This window comes from Mangifera indica, chromosome 1, assembly GCF_011075055.1.
Source record: "Mangifera indica cultivar Alphonso chromosome 1, CATAS_Mindica_2.1, whole genome shotgun sequence".
Lineage (NCBI taxonomy): Eukaryota > Viridiplantae > Streptophyta > Magnoliopsida > Sapindales > Anacardiaceae > Mangifera > Mangifera indica.
Window position 1 is genome coordinate 2,429,434 of NC_058137.1, and position 17,886 is coordinate 2,447,319.

Genomic DNA, 17,886 nt, shown 5'->3' on the forward strand with positions numbered 1-17,886 from the left:
AGGTAAGAAAAGAGATAAATCGGGGAGAGAATAAGTTGATGATATATTTATTTTTATCTGAGCCTCATTCTCAATTATAGAGATTTTAGTTATCACATCATCGTCTCTGTCTCCATTTCTTTTTAAGAATTCTCTTCGTGCTAAAAGAGGAATAGGTTAGGGATTTGTTTGGCTGGTCAAATTGCCAATCTCTAATAATTATGTATAAAAACAGTAACAATCTAATTGCACTATTTTAAGTGGGTTTGTTCATCTTTGGGACTGGATTTGAACTGAATCAAATTTATTTCAATATAGCGAAGCTAGAGTTAGAATTTGGTTTGGGTTTGAGCTCAAACTGAGCTTTAAGTTTTGATTCAATACTAAAACAATATTATTTCAATATATATTAGTTAAAATAATATTGTTTTAGTCGATTTGTATCTAATTTTTTATGTTCATGAGCATTACAAGCTGAATACCCTTAAAGTTTGAGTTTGAACTCAAAAATATTAAAATCCCATGCTTGAATTTGCTTAAATCAAGTTTGTTTTAGATTTATTAAAATCGAACTCAAATAAACTCAATTTGAACCTAGTCTCATTCATCTCAGTAATATTCCAATAAATATACAGTCCAAAAGGTGAGCTTTCACGTAGAATTCTGCTAATTTTAAATGACACAGCGTATAAGCTATTTTACGCGAGAAGATTATGGGTAATTTAATGACGCCGCCAATAACTTATAGCAATATGCAACCCAAGCTTTCACACTGAATTAAACTAATTTTCAGCAAATCCACCTAATAATTATTCAAAATCAAAATTTATGTTCTTATAAATAATCATATTTCCTCTTTTTTGCCGCATTCAAAAAATGAGACTTTGATTTAACTGATGAATATTTGAAGACCCTATCCATTCAATTTGAATTGAAATCTCATTAATCCAGAATTACTTGTGAATTTACATGAAGAAACAAGGCAGACGAGACGACCGTCGTTAATGAATTGGTTCCAATTCAAATTTGTCAAACTCCCAGAATTTTCCCTTGAGGAATCGCTCTTATTTTTCAAACGGATATCGTCACATCTGATGGTATAAAGACTGTTTGTGATCTGAACGCTTACGTGTTAATTTTTAAGGTGGACCGAAATCCATGGCTTTTTCTGCCTTAGCGTTCAAGAAAGATTTCCTGAGAAGGTGGAGCGAAACTTAATTAATCCATAATTTAATGTCAAGTTGGCCTTAAAAAATAATTAATTTGGATTTACTTTCTCTGCTTCACGTGTGCACTGAGATTTTCACATTGACATGCCATGCCAGTCTTTATTTTTCATTTTTAAAAATACACTCAAACATTTTACTTTGAAATTCAGGGAAAGTTAAATTATATAAATTTCAACCAAATTTATACGAAATAATTTTAATATAAGAATAAAAATAATAATTTTTAAATAAGAAAAAAAATATAATATAAGAATAAAAACATAAAAAAATCTATACGAAATAATTTTAACCAAAGTTATTGTAGATGACGGATGTGAACCTTACTTTTTGAAAATTAAAGTTGGAATTGTGGTTTCAGCAAATCTTGGTGGGAAAGGTTCTTTTGGCTTTTTTTTAAACCGATGGTTCTATCGTTACAGCGTTACAGCGCCGGCATTCTTATGCAATGTATCTAATGACTCTCTCGTGGAAACATGGAGTAACGACTAACGAGTATCGTTTCTTTTACTTGTTACTATTTCATTCAGTTCTGTTGCCACGCTACTAAGCTGGAAGGTTCACACGTGTACCGCGTAAATGACTTTAAAAGTCAAAAAGTCTACAAACGCACCTTGTAATGTCCAAGCAATGGCCTTGTTTGTCAACCCTGCGTCTATAAATTCCCCTGGACAGTGCAACGCTGGCAAACGAAACGATTGCTCAGAAGAACCGTAGCTTTCTTCTCTTTCTCATTCATAATCAATCACCCACCAACAAAATTTTCCTGGGAAACGAACAGAAAACCGATACTCGTTCTGATATAAGATGCCGAGAAAGGGAATGAGAAGCATCTGCTTTAACCCCAAAACGACGTCGTTGCTGTCCATCCCTCGTCAACCAAGACCTACTCCGGCTCTGTTAACAAATCGTCCCAGCTTTTCTGAATCAACAATGGAGAAAATCATTGAATCGGCGACGGAAATGATCACCAAATGGGATCCCGACTCATCGACGTATGCTAGAGTGACTTCTCTCTTTTACGAGGATAAGAGAGAAGCCATGCAGTTCTTGAAGTGCGTTAATGGTCTACAGAAAGCTATGCATTTGTTAGTTTCAGAAGATTCGGCTTCTGAAAAACTAATCCAAGCTCAAAATTTGATGCAAATTGCGATGAAGAGACTGCAAAAAGAGTTTTACCAAATACTCTCCATGAATCGGGCGCACTTGGATCCGGAATCAGTCTCCACAAGATCATCAAGATCTACCAGATCGAGCATCTCAGATTACGAAGACGACGGAGAGGATGATGTTCGAGTAGCAGGCGATTCCATCACGGAAGTAGAAGAAGAATCTTCAATCGCCATGGCGGATTTGAAATCCATAGCCGATTGCATGATTTCCGCAGGCTATGCTAAAGAATGTATAAGCATTTACAAAATCATACGCAAATCAATTATCGATGAAGGTATCTATCGTCTTGGTGTGGAACGGTTCAGCAATTCTCAAATCAACAAAATGGACTGGGAAGCTCTTGATATTAAAATCAAGAACTGGTTAGACGCCGTGAAGATCGCCATGAGAACACTCTTCAACGGAGAAAGAATCCTCTGCGATCACGTCTTCGCTTCCTCAGACTCCATTAAAGAGTCTTGCTTTGGCGATATCTCCAAAGAAGGGGCTTTAATTCTGTTTAGCTTCCCAGAGCTCGTCGCTAAGACGAAGAAATCGCCTCCGGAGAAAATGTTTCGTGTGCTTGGGATGTACACAGCCATAGCTGAAAACTGGCCGGAGATTGAATCAATCTTCTCCCACGAATCAATCTCCACCGTCCGATTACAGGCTCTCAATTCACTCGTTAAACTCAACGAGTCAGTCCGTGGAATGATTTCAGATTTCGAGTCGTCAATACAAAAAGACTCGTCAAAATTCCTCGCCCCCGGCGGCGGAATTCATCCCTTAACCGTCCAAGCAATGAATTATCTTTCCCTCCTCGCCGATTACAGCAACGTTCTAACCGATATTCTCGCCGACTGGCCCCCGCCAGCAAAATCATCCTTGCCGGAATCTTACTTCGACAGTCCAGACTCCACCGACGGACCGGCGCCGTCCATCACTTTACACGTAACGTGGCTCATTCTTGTTCTTCTATGCAAACTTGATACCAAGGCAAAACTTTACAAGGACGTCTCTTTGTCATACCTATTCTTGGCAAACAATCTTCAACACGTCGTATCAAAAGTCCGTACATCGAATTTGCAATACCTCCTGGGCGACGAATGGATTAATCGGCACGAAGCGAAAGTGAGACAGTTTGCCGCCAACTACGAGCGGGTAGCATGGGACCAAGTTGTCAAATCATTACCGGCGAATCCGACGGCCGCGATTGCACCGGATCAAGCGAAAGATTATTTTACGAAATTTCAGTCCAGTTTTGAGCAAGTGTGCAAGCAACAGAGATCGTGTATCGTGCCGGACTCGAAATTGCGGGACTATATTAAGTTGTCTATCGAGAGAAAGCTGGTGGCGAAATATCGGGAGTTGTATGATAAGCATAGATTAACAGTGGAAGGAGAAAATAATGCCGGGATGGTGGTGAGATTTTCGCCGGGAGACGTCGGAAATTACTTGTCAGAGCTGTTCTTTGGAAAGATTGAAGCTTCTGGTTCTGGAAGTCGGAGTTCGTCCTCTCATCGGCGGCATTTGCGGTTGAAAGCTTAGAGTTTTGAAGTGGAGCATTATTTTATATGTTTTTTTCATTATTATTATACCATTCTTCTAGGATGTAAAATTTTGGTTCGAAAATAATAGAAGCCACGAATTAAGAACAAAAGAATGACATTTCAGAAATATCATAAATAATGAATACAGCTACAGAATTTTCAGTTCTTAATTGAATTTCAAAAAGATTTGCCTGCTTTCTCAACTTGCATGCTTTCGTGGGAAATTCCAAATTTCAACGCCGACTGTTTGTCTCCTTTGTAATGTTGGCGCCTGGAGGTGGCCAGTTCAGGAACTATTGGTTGAAGCTGGCACCGAAATTCAATGAAGTGAAGGCAATTCTGGCCACAAATAAAGTTGAAAGAAATAATAGACAAAAATGGCTAAAATTTAAATAAAGCCACAGCCCTACATGATCATATTATCATTAATTAAATGTAATGTTTAAAATACAATGTGGGTCAATTCCAAATTTGCCATTGTCAACAATCTATAGTGTAGAGGCTCACAAAGTGACACATGGTGATTTTAGTATTACATATTTGTTATGCTTAGGATATTTAAAGATAGGCTGCAATATACAAGAAGCAATAACATTTACATAGCAGATGGGAAGGCAATAAGATCACAATGAGGAAATCGAAACGAAAACAGAAACAAAGAGACAGAAATTGAATCGTATATGTTTATAGATATCTATAGTAAGGTTAATTAGCAACTGCTACTTGATCAGCTGGCCGTTCGATATTCTGCCATCCCGCATAATGTTGAAGCAGCTGTTTGAGTGTGTTGGAGGGAGGTTCAACCGTCCATACTGGGTAGTTTTCCCTTGGGTCAAAGATGCTTGTTTTAACATGATTAGATTACCTAATTGTTTGGTTAGAGTTTATTTCATCAACCAATCCTTACATGTTCCTTATTTTATCTGAGTTTGACTCCAATAATATAAATGTATTCATTTTTAAAACTAAAATTTTCATACTGTAAATTCATTTTAAAACTTAAAATATTGATAAATGTGTGATTTTTATTGTATAAACTCTGACAATTGAATGATGTATCGTATCATATATAAAAAATTCAATTTTTGTATCGTGTATTGTATATCATATCAAATAATATATCATTTAAAATATAATAATAAAAATTTTTAAATACCACATCATCATCTTAGAAAATATAACATGTGTTACATAAAATTTTAAAATTTATTATATACATTCCTATTACATCATTATTTTAAAAAATATATATATTTATTCATATAGATAATATGTATCATATAATATATCTATGATATCGTATTAATTTAATATATTTTATAATATATATCAATTTCTATTTATATTAACTCATATTATAAAAAAAACATATTATATATCATAGCATATGTAATAACTATAGAATAAACTAAAAACCTCTAGAATGGATTAATTTTTTATGTGAAGACCAGAAAGCCATCCAGAGTCTCTTTACCAATTGTCAATGCCAACATGAAAAACGCTTTTGTATATTTTTGAAGCATCATCAATGTCAATCGTCTGACATTATTTGATTAAATTTATTTTATGTGCGTGCCAAAGATCTCTTCTTCCTTTCGTATAGGTTAATATCCATTATTAATTGACTAATGAAAAGTCAAATATAATATAAATAAAATACTTAAAAGATAATTTAAATAATAAATAATAAGATTTTATATATATAAAAGAATATAGATTTAAAATTTTTTTTTGATGATATATTAAAATAAAACCCTTATTTTATCTGAACTAGTGGTTAGAGACTTAATATTCAAAGTGAAATCCGGCAAAACCGACCAAAGTGGAAGCCGTATGGATTGGTGTGTTTGTGTAAACTAAAAAACTATGGCCTATGCATGAAGGCTTTTAACTTTCATACGGTAATGAATATGTTTTCTACGTGAAAACTGAAAATGGCCGTCCAGAGTCTGTAGAATGACAACATGAAAAACGCTTTTGTATATTCTTTAGAGCATCAATGTCAGTCGTCAGTCATCGTTGAACCACCCCATCGATCAACGTATGCTGTCTTTTTCTTATCGTTTTCAGCCGAAAAGGGCGGTGAATATTGAAAGCCATCTTCATCCTGCATGGACATTAAAAGTCATCGTTCCTGAACCTCTTAAGGCAATCACGAATCACCTTTCCGTACTGTATTTCAATTCCTAGCATCATCATTCCTTTAAATATTTGTTTGTTATCATAAAAAATTCAATACCAAGTTCAAGTACAATGTTCCGTTTGCGTGTACGGAGAGATGTACTTTGTTTCTTTAATTATTTGGATGGTTGGAAGCTTGGAGATCGAGACTTTGACATTGGTAGATGTAGACCTAAAATTTAAAAAATCAAAATTAAATATAAAAAATTTATAAAGAAATAATGGAATAAAAAGAGAGATTAAAGATGTAAATCTCTAAATTCAATAATTAAAGTCAACGATTTTGAAATTTCATTAGAGAAATTTTAAATTCACACTCTTTTATACATAAAATTTTATTTTTATCATTTAAACTACCTTCTTGGATTCTGAAAACATATCACAATAATTGTTACAAGGGGCCATTTGATTGTTGGTCATTTTCTTGTAAACATTTTGATGGTGGATTAGTTTTTTGGTCTACCATTTCCTTGAGATGCCAAAAACACATTAATGTGAATCCATCAATTCATTTTTGTTTTCTTTTGAGAGGATATTTGGATTAGGAAATGTTTTTTAATCAAAATAAAAAAAAATACTATGAAGATATATTATTAAGTATAAATTATTACTATATTTGATAAAATTTAATAACAATAGATAGGTATAAATAATTATTATGTTTGATTAGATATAATAAAATAATAATAATATATTATTTTATTTAAATGTTATTAGGTATAATTATTTAAAAATATTTGTATGTTATTTGTTATATTAATTAAAAATGAGGTTATTTTTATTTAAAAAAATTAATATATAAAAATATAATTATAATAAAATCAAGATTAGCCTAACAATCTTTTAATACTTAAAAGGTAAAATGACAATCAAATTACCTCTTATATTATTTGTCACATCATTATTATTAATAAAAAATTATTAAATTTTTTTATTTTTATTGACCAAATAAAATAATATAAATAATAAAAAATAACTTATTAAAATAACTTTTATAAACATTTAACTAAACATCTCCTGAAGTATAAAGTTATTACAACCTTAAATTATTTATCAAGACCTGTTCTTTTCCAGTTAAGGTGGAGACTATTTTGAGAATATTTTTTTTTCTTGTTTCTCTAGGATTTTTTTTTTTGAGCAATGTGTTACTCTTTTTCTATTGCCTTTAAAAGTTTTGATTTTTCTTATGACAATGTGGTACAATATAATCTAACATTGGCCCGGCAAGATTCCTTCCAAACCATGTATCTTCTAATCTCACTAGACATCTTTATTACTCTGAGCATAGTTGGCCAACAACTTGAACTTGGGTTGTTTGTGAATTGATTATCTTTGTCATCTTGTTACATTTTCTAGTTTAAATTTTAATTCCTCTTTAGATTTTCCTCTAGCAAAGGATGATGATCCAATTAATTTGTTTTAAAGGAATTTTATCATAGCGGTGCATACCCATCTTTAGATATATAAATAAATATATATAATATATCATTATATAATTAATTATTATTTTATCTTTAATTTAAAATTATTTAATCTTTTAATGATTATATACTTATTTATATACATAAAATAGATATATATAATTTTGTTAATTTTATAATATTATGAGTTATTGCATACTTTGATTACAAAATATTGGTTAAATACTCTTTTACATTTTTTCTCTGTGTGATTTCTCCCATCATTTAACTTTGAATTTTATGGCCGGACAAAAAATTTGGCTATGGTTTGATACTTTGATAATATCATATTCTTGTGCATAAATGTAGATGAAAATGATAATTTCCATGTTCGAACTTGTAAATATCTCATGCAACTAAATTAGTCAACTGCATGTTTTTGGCTTCCATCTATTTCCTCATTCCAACCTGTACGCACAAAGAAAAACCAAATATTTTGTAAGCATTTTAATAATTACTTTGTTTTATAATTAGACACAATGAAATATTCTTTAGACGAAAGGAGTTGGTTGAGTCTCTTGATTTTAAAAATTTTTCACTTTATTTATTGATTTTGAAAATTTTTTAATTTTATATGCAATAAAATTATATATATATTTTTATATATAATTATATATAATTTTTATATATAATTTATATATATATATTTTTGACATATGTAAATTTCAAAATCATAGTTACGATAGATAAAAAACTCAAACACTAATTTATAAACTAATTACAGTCCAAATTTTTAGTTAAAGATATAGGTAAAATCGTCATTTTACTTATGAATCTTAAGACTTTAAAATTTTATCATTCCCCTCTAAGTTTTAAAAACTAAACTTTAACTCATTCTCAAAGTTTAAAAAATTTAGATTTCACCCTTAGGATTTGTTTCCTTCTCCATCCAGCATCGTTTTGACTGACAATTGATGTTTTTCACCCATATTCCAGATTTTGTTATGAATGACAATCGTTCAAAAGTGACAACGAAAAACAAAGAAACGTTATCCTTCGTCGCATTGTCTAGAAGCGACGACAAAGGACAATGAAACATCGTCTTTTATTGTGTCATCCAAACGATAAAGAATGACGTTTCATTGTTGTGCCTAGACGACAAGAAAAAGGACGATAAAATGTCGTTCTTTGTCGAGTCTTTTTGATCTAGATGATATTTCGTCGTTCAGATCTAAATGACAAAAGGTCATTCTTAGTTAAAGAAGACTTTTGTTTCTTTCAAATCATTTAAAAAATAATAATAAAAAATTTCTAAATACTGCTTCATCATCTTAGAAAATATAACAAATGTTGCATAAAATTTTAAAATTTATTATATACATTTTTATCATGTCATCATTTTCAAAAATATATATTTTGATTCATGTAAATAATATATATATAATATAACATATCTATAATATTATATAAATTTGATATATTTTATAATATATATTATTTTTTATTTATATTAACTCATATTATAGAAAATATATCGGACATCAACAACTATAAAGGAAACTAAAAACCTCTAGAATGGATTAATTTTTTATGTGAAAACCAGAAAGCCATCCAGAGTCTCTTTACCAACAGTCAATGCCAACATGAAAAACGCTTTTGTATATTTTCGAAGCATCATCAATGCCAATCGTCTGTCATCATTAAACCGCCCGATCAAAACTATGTTCTTTACATTAGTTTTCTGACATTACTTGATGTAGAAATAGTGATGATCAGGTGCGTAATTTATTTTATGCATGTGCTGAAGATCTCTTCTTCCTTTCGTGCAGGCTAATGCTGATTATTAATTGACTAATAAAAAGTCCAATATAGCACAAGTAAAACCTTTAAAAAATAGTTTGAATAATAAAAAATAAGGTATAAATTAAACTTTTTTGATGATATATCAAAATAAAACTCTTCTTTTATCTGAACTAGTGGTTTGAGACTTAATATTCAAAGTGAAATCCGGCAAAACCGACCAAAGTGGGAGTCGTATGGGTTGATGTGTTTGTGTAAACTAAAAAACTATGGCCTGTGCATGAAGGCTTTTAACTTTCATACGGTAATGGATATGTTTTCTCCATGAAAACTGAAAATGGCCGTCCAGAGTCTGTAGATTGACAACATGAAAAACGCTTTTGTATATTTTTCAAAGCATCAATGTCAGTCGCCAGTCATCGTTGAACCACCCCATCGATCGACGTACGCTGTCTTTTTCTTATCGTTTTCAGCCAAAAAAGGGCGGTGAATATTGAAAGCCATCTTCATCATGCATGGACATCGAAAGTCATCGTTCCTGAATCTCTAAGGCAATCATAAATTACCTTCCCGTACTGTATTTCATCATCATCCATTGAAATATTTGTTCGTTATCATAAAAAATTCAATACCAAGTTCAAGTACAATATTTCATTTACGTGTACAAAGAGAGGTACTTGTTTCTTTAATTATTTGGAAGGTTGGAAGCTTGGGGATAGAGAGTTTGACATTGGTAGATGTAGACATAAAATTTAAAAAATCAAAATTAAATAAAAATAAAATATAAAAAATTTATAAAGAAATAATGAAATAAATAGAGTGATTGGAGATTTAAATCTCTAAACTCAATCATTGACTTTACAATAATTGAAGTTAACGATTTTAAAGTATCGTCAAAGAAAATTTGAATTCATATTTTTTTTTACATGAAATCTCATTTTTTATCATTTAAACTATTTTATTGGATTGTGAAAATATATCACAATAATTGTTATAAGGGGCCATTTGATTGTTGGTCATTTTCTTGTAAACATTTTGATGGTGGATTAGTTTTTTTGTCTACCATCTCCTTGAGATGCCAAAAACGCATTAATATGAGTCAATCAATTTATTTTTGTTTTGTTTTAAGAGAGTATTTGGTTTAGAGAATGTTTTATTATCAAAATAGAAAACTTATTTTGAAGATAGATTACTGAATATAAATTATTATTATATTTGATAAAATTTAGTAAAAATAAATAGATATAAATAATTATTTTGTTTGATTAAATGTAATAAAAGCATAATAATATATTATAAGGTTTAATTATTTTAAAATTATTTTATGTTATTTGTTATATTAATTAAAAATAAGATTATTTTTATTAATAAATTAATAAATAAAAATATTTTTTAATAAATTAAGGTGTTGATACTTTTTATATTATCTATCGCATCATTATTACTACTATAAAATTATAAAAAAAATGTATAAAATAAATAAAATAATATAAATAATAAAAAACAATTTATTAGAACAATTTTTATAAACATTTAACTAAACGTCCTTTGAAAGTATAAAGTTATTACAACCTTAAATTTTTTATCAAGACGAGTGAAGGTGAAGACTATTTTGAGAATTTTTTTTTTTCTTATTTCTCTAGGATTTTTTTTGAGCAATGTGTTACTCTTTTTCCATTGTCTTTAAAAGTTTTGACTTTTCTTTTGATAATGTGGTACAATATATCAAACATTGGTCCGGCAAGATTCCTTCCAAACCATGTCTCTTTTAATGTCACCAATCATCTTTATTACTCTGAGCGTAGTTGGCCAACGAACTTGAACCTGGGTTGTTTGTGAATTGATTGTCTTCGTCATCTGGTTACTGGGGCAATACAGTTTTTAGTTTAAATTTTAATTCCTCTTTGAATTTTACTCTAGCAAAGGGTGATGATCCAATTAATTTGTTTTAAAAGAATATTATCAGAGCCATGTATACCCATTTTTAGATATATAAATAAATAAATAAATAAATAAATAAAATATATTATATTATAATATAATAAAATATTATTTTTTCTTTAATTTAAAATTATTAAATTATTTGATAAAATATATCAAATATATATTTGTTTATATATAAAAAAATATATATCTATTTAGTTACAGAATATTGGTTAAATATTTTTTTACATTTTTTTTGGTGGAATTTATCTCATTATTTAACTTTGAATTTTTTGGCGAGGGAAAAAATTTGGCTATGGTTTGATACTTTGACAATATCATATACTTGTGCATAAATGAATATCAATATGATAATTTCCTTGTTCGAACTTGTAAATATCTCAAGCAACTAAATTAGTCAACTGGATGAGTTTGGCTTCTGTCTATTTCCTCATTCCAACCTGTACGCACAAAGAAAAGCCAAATATTTTGTAAGCATTTTAATAATTAATTTGTTTTATAATTAGACACGATGAAATATTCTTTAGACGAAAGGAGTTAGTTGAGTCTCTTTGACTTTAACAGTTTTTCACTTTGGCGTACGTAAATGTCAACGGACTCTTATTGATTTTAATTTTTTTTTTAATTTTATATATAATAAATTATATATTCTAAATTATATGTAAATTTCAAAATTATATCTAAAATAGAAGAAAAATTTAAACATCTATCTATGAATTACTTGTTATTCAAATTTTTAGTTAGGAATAAGAATAAAATCGTTATTTTATTTATAAATCTTAAAACTTTGAAATTTATACCATTCCCTCCTCCAAAGTTTTAAAAACTAAATTTTAACCCATTCTCAAAGTTTAAAAAGTTTAGATTTCACTTTTAGGGTTTATTTCCGATGACCAACGCTTTTTATCCATTTTTCAAATCTTGTTATGAAAGACAACCATCCAAATGTGACAACAAAGGATGAAGAAACATCATCCTTCATCGTTTTTCATCATCCAGAAGCAATGAAAAAATGACGAAACATCGTCCATCATTATGTCATCTATACAACAAAGGACAATGTTTTATCGTTGTGTTTAGACAACGGGATGAAAGACGATGAAACGTTATTTTTCGTCAAGTCTTTCCGATCTGGATGATGTTTTATTGTCTAAGTTTGAATGACAAAGGGTCGTCCTTAGTCAAAGAAGACATTCACCTCTTTTCGATTATTAGCCAGTTCTCTAAGCCACAAAGATGAAACCTGAAAAGGGAAAAAAATAAATTTTTTAAAGTTTAATCATAAAGGATAAATATAAGTTTTCTAAACTAAAAGGAAAAAAATAATATAAAATTTTTAAGTTTTAAAGTTTATAGAGAAAATGATGATTTTACTTCTATTTCTAATTGAAAATTTGGATGACAATTAACTCATATGTAGGTGTTTAGGTTTCTTTTTATTTTTTGTTGTGGGTACAATTTTTTATTTGGATTAAAACTTAGGTGTGAAAAGGTGCTTTTCCCCTTTTATTTTTATTCAATCTTCAACTTTTTAAATTTTATTTCTAGTCCTAAAATCCAGCTAAAAAGTTTCTTCGTTCGTTCATTCATTCAAGCTGGCAATTGTGGCACAAATTAAAATCCGTATAATGTCTAAGTGTTCCACACGCGCATGTTGACATTAATACCAACTTTGCTCATCATGTGTTTCAGTGTTTCATATTACCAGATGTACGGATTTCATGAAGTGTTAATTTTTTGATCAGTTGGATCCAAGAAAATACGATATGAACTTAATGGAGACAGACAGCATATCTTTATATTGGAATTTTAAGTTTTCAATTATATATAAATAATTGTACATGCTTGAGCATGACAAATTAAGAAGAAGAAAACGAGTAAAATCTGCTCGAATCTTCTCACATTGTCTTCGATGAATGCGTTGTTTATAAAGTCATGATCACGTGCGTGATTTATTTGAGCCGTGCTGGAGACTTCTTCTTCTTCCTTCCATTCCATTCCATTCCATTCCAGGCAATACTTTTCTGTTTGCCTTAGCTACGTGGTGACCTCAGAAACCACGTAAGGCTAATTTTGATTATTATTTGACCTATAAAAAGTCGAACACGGATGGCTTTACTTTTATCAGCCATCCATTTCTTATTTGGAGAATAAGATTGTTACGTTGGGCTGATTATCAGAAACGAAGGAAAAAAAATCATCACTCGTGTAAGCATTTTTCCTTATGACTAAAATTATATACAGATGTTAACATCAAGGTCCATTAGCTTTTGACTAAACACTCCAATGACCATCTTTGAGACACTTTTATTCTACTTTCATAATTAATAGGGGTGATAATGTGTGGGTGAGGGAGGTCGAATATCTTAATCCTTGTTCTTGTTTTTGTAAGAAAATTTATTTTTTGGTCCTACCCTATTTCAATGCAAAAATGATGAGAAATTCTCGTCTTCTCTGTTGAGATGATTATTATGTATTATGATGTATTTTTAATAATTCATAATTTAAGTGTACTTTAATATTTAATGATATATAAGATAGGTAAGAAAAAAGATAAATTGGGGAGAGAATAAGTTGATGATATATTTATTTTTATCTGAGCCTCATTCTCAATTATAGAGATTTTAGTTATCACATCATCGTCTCTGTCTCCATTTCTTTTTAAGAATTCTCTTCGTGCTAAAAGAGAAATAGGTTAGGGATTTGTTTGGCTGGTCAAATTGCCAATCTCTAATAATTATGTATAAAAACAGTAACAATCTAATTGCACTATTTTAAGTGGGTTTGTTCATCTTTGGGACTGGATTTGAACTGAATCAAATTTATTTCAATATAGCGAAGCTAGAGTTAGAATTTGGTTTGGGTTTGAGCTCAAACTGAGCTTTAAGTTTTGATTCAATACTAAAACAATATTATTTCAGTATATATTAGTTAAAATAATATTGTTTTAGTCGATTTGTATCTAATTTTTTATGTTCATGAGCATTACAAGCTGAATACCCTTAAAGTTTGAGTTTGAACTCAAAAATATTAAAATCCCATGCTTGAATTTGCTTAAATCAAGTTTGTTTTAGATTTATTGAAATCGAACTCAAATAAACTCAATTTGAACCTAGTCTCATTCATCTCAGTAATATTCCAATAAATATACAGTCCAAAAGGTGAGCTTTCACGTAGAATTCTGCTAATTTTAAATGACACAGCGTATAAGCTATTTTACGCGAGAAGATTATGGGTAATTTAATGACGCCGCCAATAACTTATAGCATTATGCAACCCAAGCTTTCACACTGAATTAAACTAATTTTCAGCAAATCCACCTAATAATTATTCAAAATCAAAATTTATGTTCTTATAAATAATCATATTTCCTCTTTTTTGCCGCATTCAAAAAATGAGACTTTGATTTAACTGATGAATATTTGAAGACCCTATCCATTCAATTTGAATTGAAATCTCATTAATCCAGAATTACTTGTGAATTTACATGAAGAAACAAGGCAGACGAGACGACCGTCGTTAATGAATTGGTTCCAATTCAAATTTGTCAAACTCCCAGAATTTTCCCTTGAGGAATCGCTCTTATTTTTCAAACGGATATCGTCACATCTGATGGTATAAAGACTGTTTGTGATCTGAACGCTTACGTGTTAATTTTTAAGGTGGACCCAAATCCATGGCCTTTTCTGCCTTAGCGTTCAAGAAAGATTTCCTGAGAAGGTGGAGCGAAACTTAATTAATCCATAATTTAATGTCAAGTTGGCCTTAAAAAATAATTAATTTGGATTTACTTTCTCTGCTTCACGTGTGCACTGAGATTTTCACATTGACATGCCATGCCAGTCTTTATTTTTCATTTTTAAAAATACACTCAAACATTTTACTTTGAAATTCAGGGAAAGTTAAATTATATAAATTTCAACCAAATTTATACGAAATAATTTTAATATAAGAATAAAAAAATAATTTTTAAATAAGAAAAAAAATATAATATAAGAATAAAAAAATAAAAAAATCTATACGAAATAATTTTAACCAAAGTTATTGTAGATGACGGATGTGAACCTTACTTTTTGAAAATTAAAGTTGGAATTGTGGTTTCAGCAAATCTTGGTGGGAAAGGTTCTTTTGGCTTTTTTTTGAACCGATGGTTATATCGTTACAGCGTTACAGCGCCGGCATTCTTATGCAACGTATCTAATGACTCTCTCGTGGAAACATGGAGTAACGACTAACGAGTATCGTTTCTTTTACTTGTTACTATTTCATTCAGTTCTGTTGCCACGCTACTAAGCTGGAAGGTTCACACGTGTACCGCGTAAATGACTTTAAAAGTCAAAAAGTCTACAAACGCACCTTGTAATGTCCAAGCAATGGCCTTGTTTGTCAACCCTGCGTCTATAAATTCCCCTGGACAGTGCAACGCTGGCAAACGAAACGATTGCTCAGAAGAACCGTAGCTTTCTTCTCTTTCTCATTCATAATCAATCACCCACCAACAAAATTTTCCTGGGAAACGAACAGAAAACCGATACTCGTTCTGATATAAGATGCCGAGAAAGGGAATGAGAAGCATCTGCTTTAACCCCAAAACGACGTCGTTGATCTCCATCCCTCGTCAACCAAGACCTACTCCGGCTCTGTTAACAAATCGTCCCAGCTTTTCTGAATCAACAATGGAGAAAATCATTGAATCCGCGACGGAAATGATCACCAAATGGGATCCCGACTCATCGACGTTTGCTAGAGTGACTTCTCTCTTTTACGAGGATAAGAGAGAAGCCATGCAGTTCTTGAAGTGCGTTAATGGTCTACAGAAAGCTATGCATTTGTTAGTTTCAGAAGATTCGGCTTCTGAAAAACTAATCCAAGCTCAAAATTTGATGCAAATTGCGATGAAGAGACTGCAAAAAGAGTTTTACCAAATACTCTCCATGAATCGGGCGCACTTGGATCCAGAATCAGTCTCCACAAGATCATCAAGATCTACCAGATCGAGCATCTCAGATTACGAAGACGACGGAGAGGATGATGTTCGAGTAGCAGGCGATTCCATCACGGAAGTAGAAGAAGAATCTTCAATCGCCATGGCGGATTTGAAATCCATAGCCGATTGCATGATTTCCGCAGGCTATGCTAAAGAATGTATAAGCATTTACAAAATCATACGCAAATCAATTATCGATGAAGGTATCTATCGTCTTGGTGTGGAACGGTTCAGCAATTCTCAAATCAACAAAATGGACTGGGAAGCTCTTGATATTAAAATCAAGAACTGGTTAGACGCCGTGAAGATCGCCATGAGAACACTCTTCAACGGAGAAAGAATACTCTGCGATCACGTCTTCGCTTCCTCAGACTCCATTAAAGAGTCTTGCTTTAGCGATATCTCCAAAGAAGGGGCTTTAATTCTGTTTAGCTTCCCAGAGCTCGTCGCTAAGACGAAGAAATCGCCTCCGGAGAAAATGTTTCGTGTGCTTGGGATGTACACAGCCATAGCTGAAAACTGGCCGGAGATTGAATCAATCTTCTCCCACGAATCAGTCTCCACCGTCCGACTACAGGCTATTAATTCACTCGTTAAACTCAACGAGTCAGTCCGTGGAATGATTTCAGATTTCGAGTCGTCAATACAGAAAGACTCGTCAAAATTCCTCGCCCCCGGCGGCGGAATTCATCCCTTAACCGTCCAAGCAATGAATTATCTTTCCCTCCTCGCCGATTACAGCAACGTTCTAACCGATATTCTCGCCGACTGGCCCCCGCCAGCAAAATCATCCTTGCCGGAATCTTACTTCGACAGTCCAGACTCCACCGACGGGCCGGCGCCGTCCATCACTTTACACGTGGCGTGGCTCATTCTTGTTCTTCTATGCAAACTTGATACCAAGGCAAAACTTTACAAGGACGTCTCTTTGTCATACCTATTCTTGGCAAACAATCTTCAACACGTCGTATCAAAAGTCCGTACATCGAATTTGCAATACCTCCTGGGCGACGAATGGATTAATCGGCACGAAGCGAAAGTGAGACAGTTTGCTGCCAACTACGAGCGGGTAGCATGGGACCAAGTTTTCAAATCATTACCGGCGAATCCGACGGCCGCGATTGCACCGGATCAAGCGAAAGATTATTTTACGAAATTTCAGTCCAGTTTTGAGCAAGTGTACAAGCAACAGAGATCGTGTATCGTGCCGGACTCGAAATTGCGGGACTATATTAAGTTGTCTATCGAGAGAAAGCTGGTGGCGAAATATCGGGAGTTGTATGATAAGCATAGATTAACAGTGGAAGGAGAAAATAATGCCGGGATGGTGGTGAGATTTTCGCCAGGAGACGTCGGAAATTACTTGTCAGAGCTGTTCTTTGGAAAGATTGAAGCTTCTGGTTCTGGAAGTCGGAGTTCGTCTTCTCATCGGCGGCATTCGTGGTTGAAAGCTTAGAGTTTTGAAGTGGAGCATTATTTTATATGTTTTTTTCATTATTATTATACCATTCTTCTAGGATGTAAATTTTTGGTTCGAAAATAATAGAAGCCACGAATTAAGAACAAAAGAATGAGATTTCTCAAATTTTCATGGCGAAACGGAGGATTCTTAAGCTTTAATTAAGATAATTAATTTACCATTCAGAAATATCATAAATAATGAATAC

The 17,886-nt window shown here is 31.8% G+C and overlaps 2 protein-coding genes across 3 annotated transcripts; both read left to right on the forward strand.

The window, feature by feature from the left end:
* The first annotated feature begins 1,879 nt into the window (after positions 1–1,879).
* Positions 1,880–4,077, forward strand: LOC123221046 (exocyst complex component EXO70H1-like). Its single transcript, XM_044643718.1, has one exon. It carries the CDS (start codon positions 2,013–2,015, stop codon positions 3,903–3,905), a length of 1,893 nt encoding a protein of 630 aa, XP_044499653.1. The 5' UTR covers positions 1,880–2,012; the 3' UTR covers positions 3,906–4,077.
* On the forward strand, positions 1,924–17,787 carry LOC123221054 (exocyst complex component EXO70H1-like). 2 transcript variants are annotated; one of them, XM_044643730.1, is made up of 2 exons: positions 1,924–1,942; positions 15,778–17,787. In XM_044643730.1, exon 2 carries the CDS (start codon positions 15,783–15,785, stop codon positions 17,673–17,675), a length of 1,893 nt encoding a protein of 630 aa, XP_044499665.1. In that variant the 5' UTR covers positions 1,924–1,942; positions 15,778–15,782; the 3' UTR covers positions 17,676–17,787. The 2 variants fall into 2 exon arrangements, with proteins under 2 accessions (XP_044499665.1, XP_044499674.1); XM_044643739.1 differs by lacking the exon at positions 1,924–1,942 and adding an exon at positions 15,694–15,712.
* The last annotated feature ends 99 nt before the right edge of the window (positions 17,788–17,886 follow it).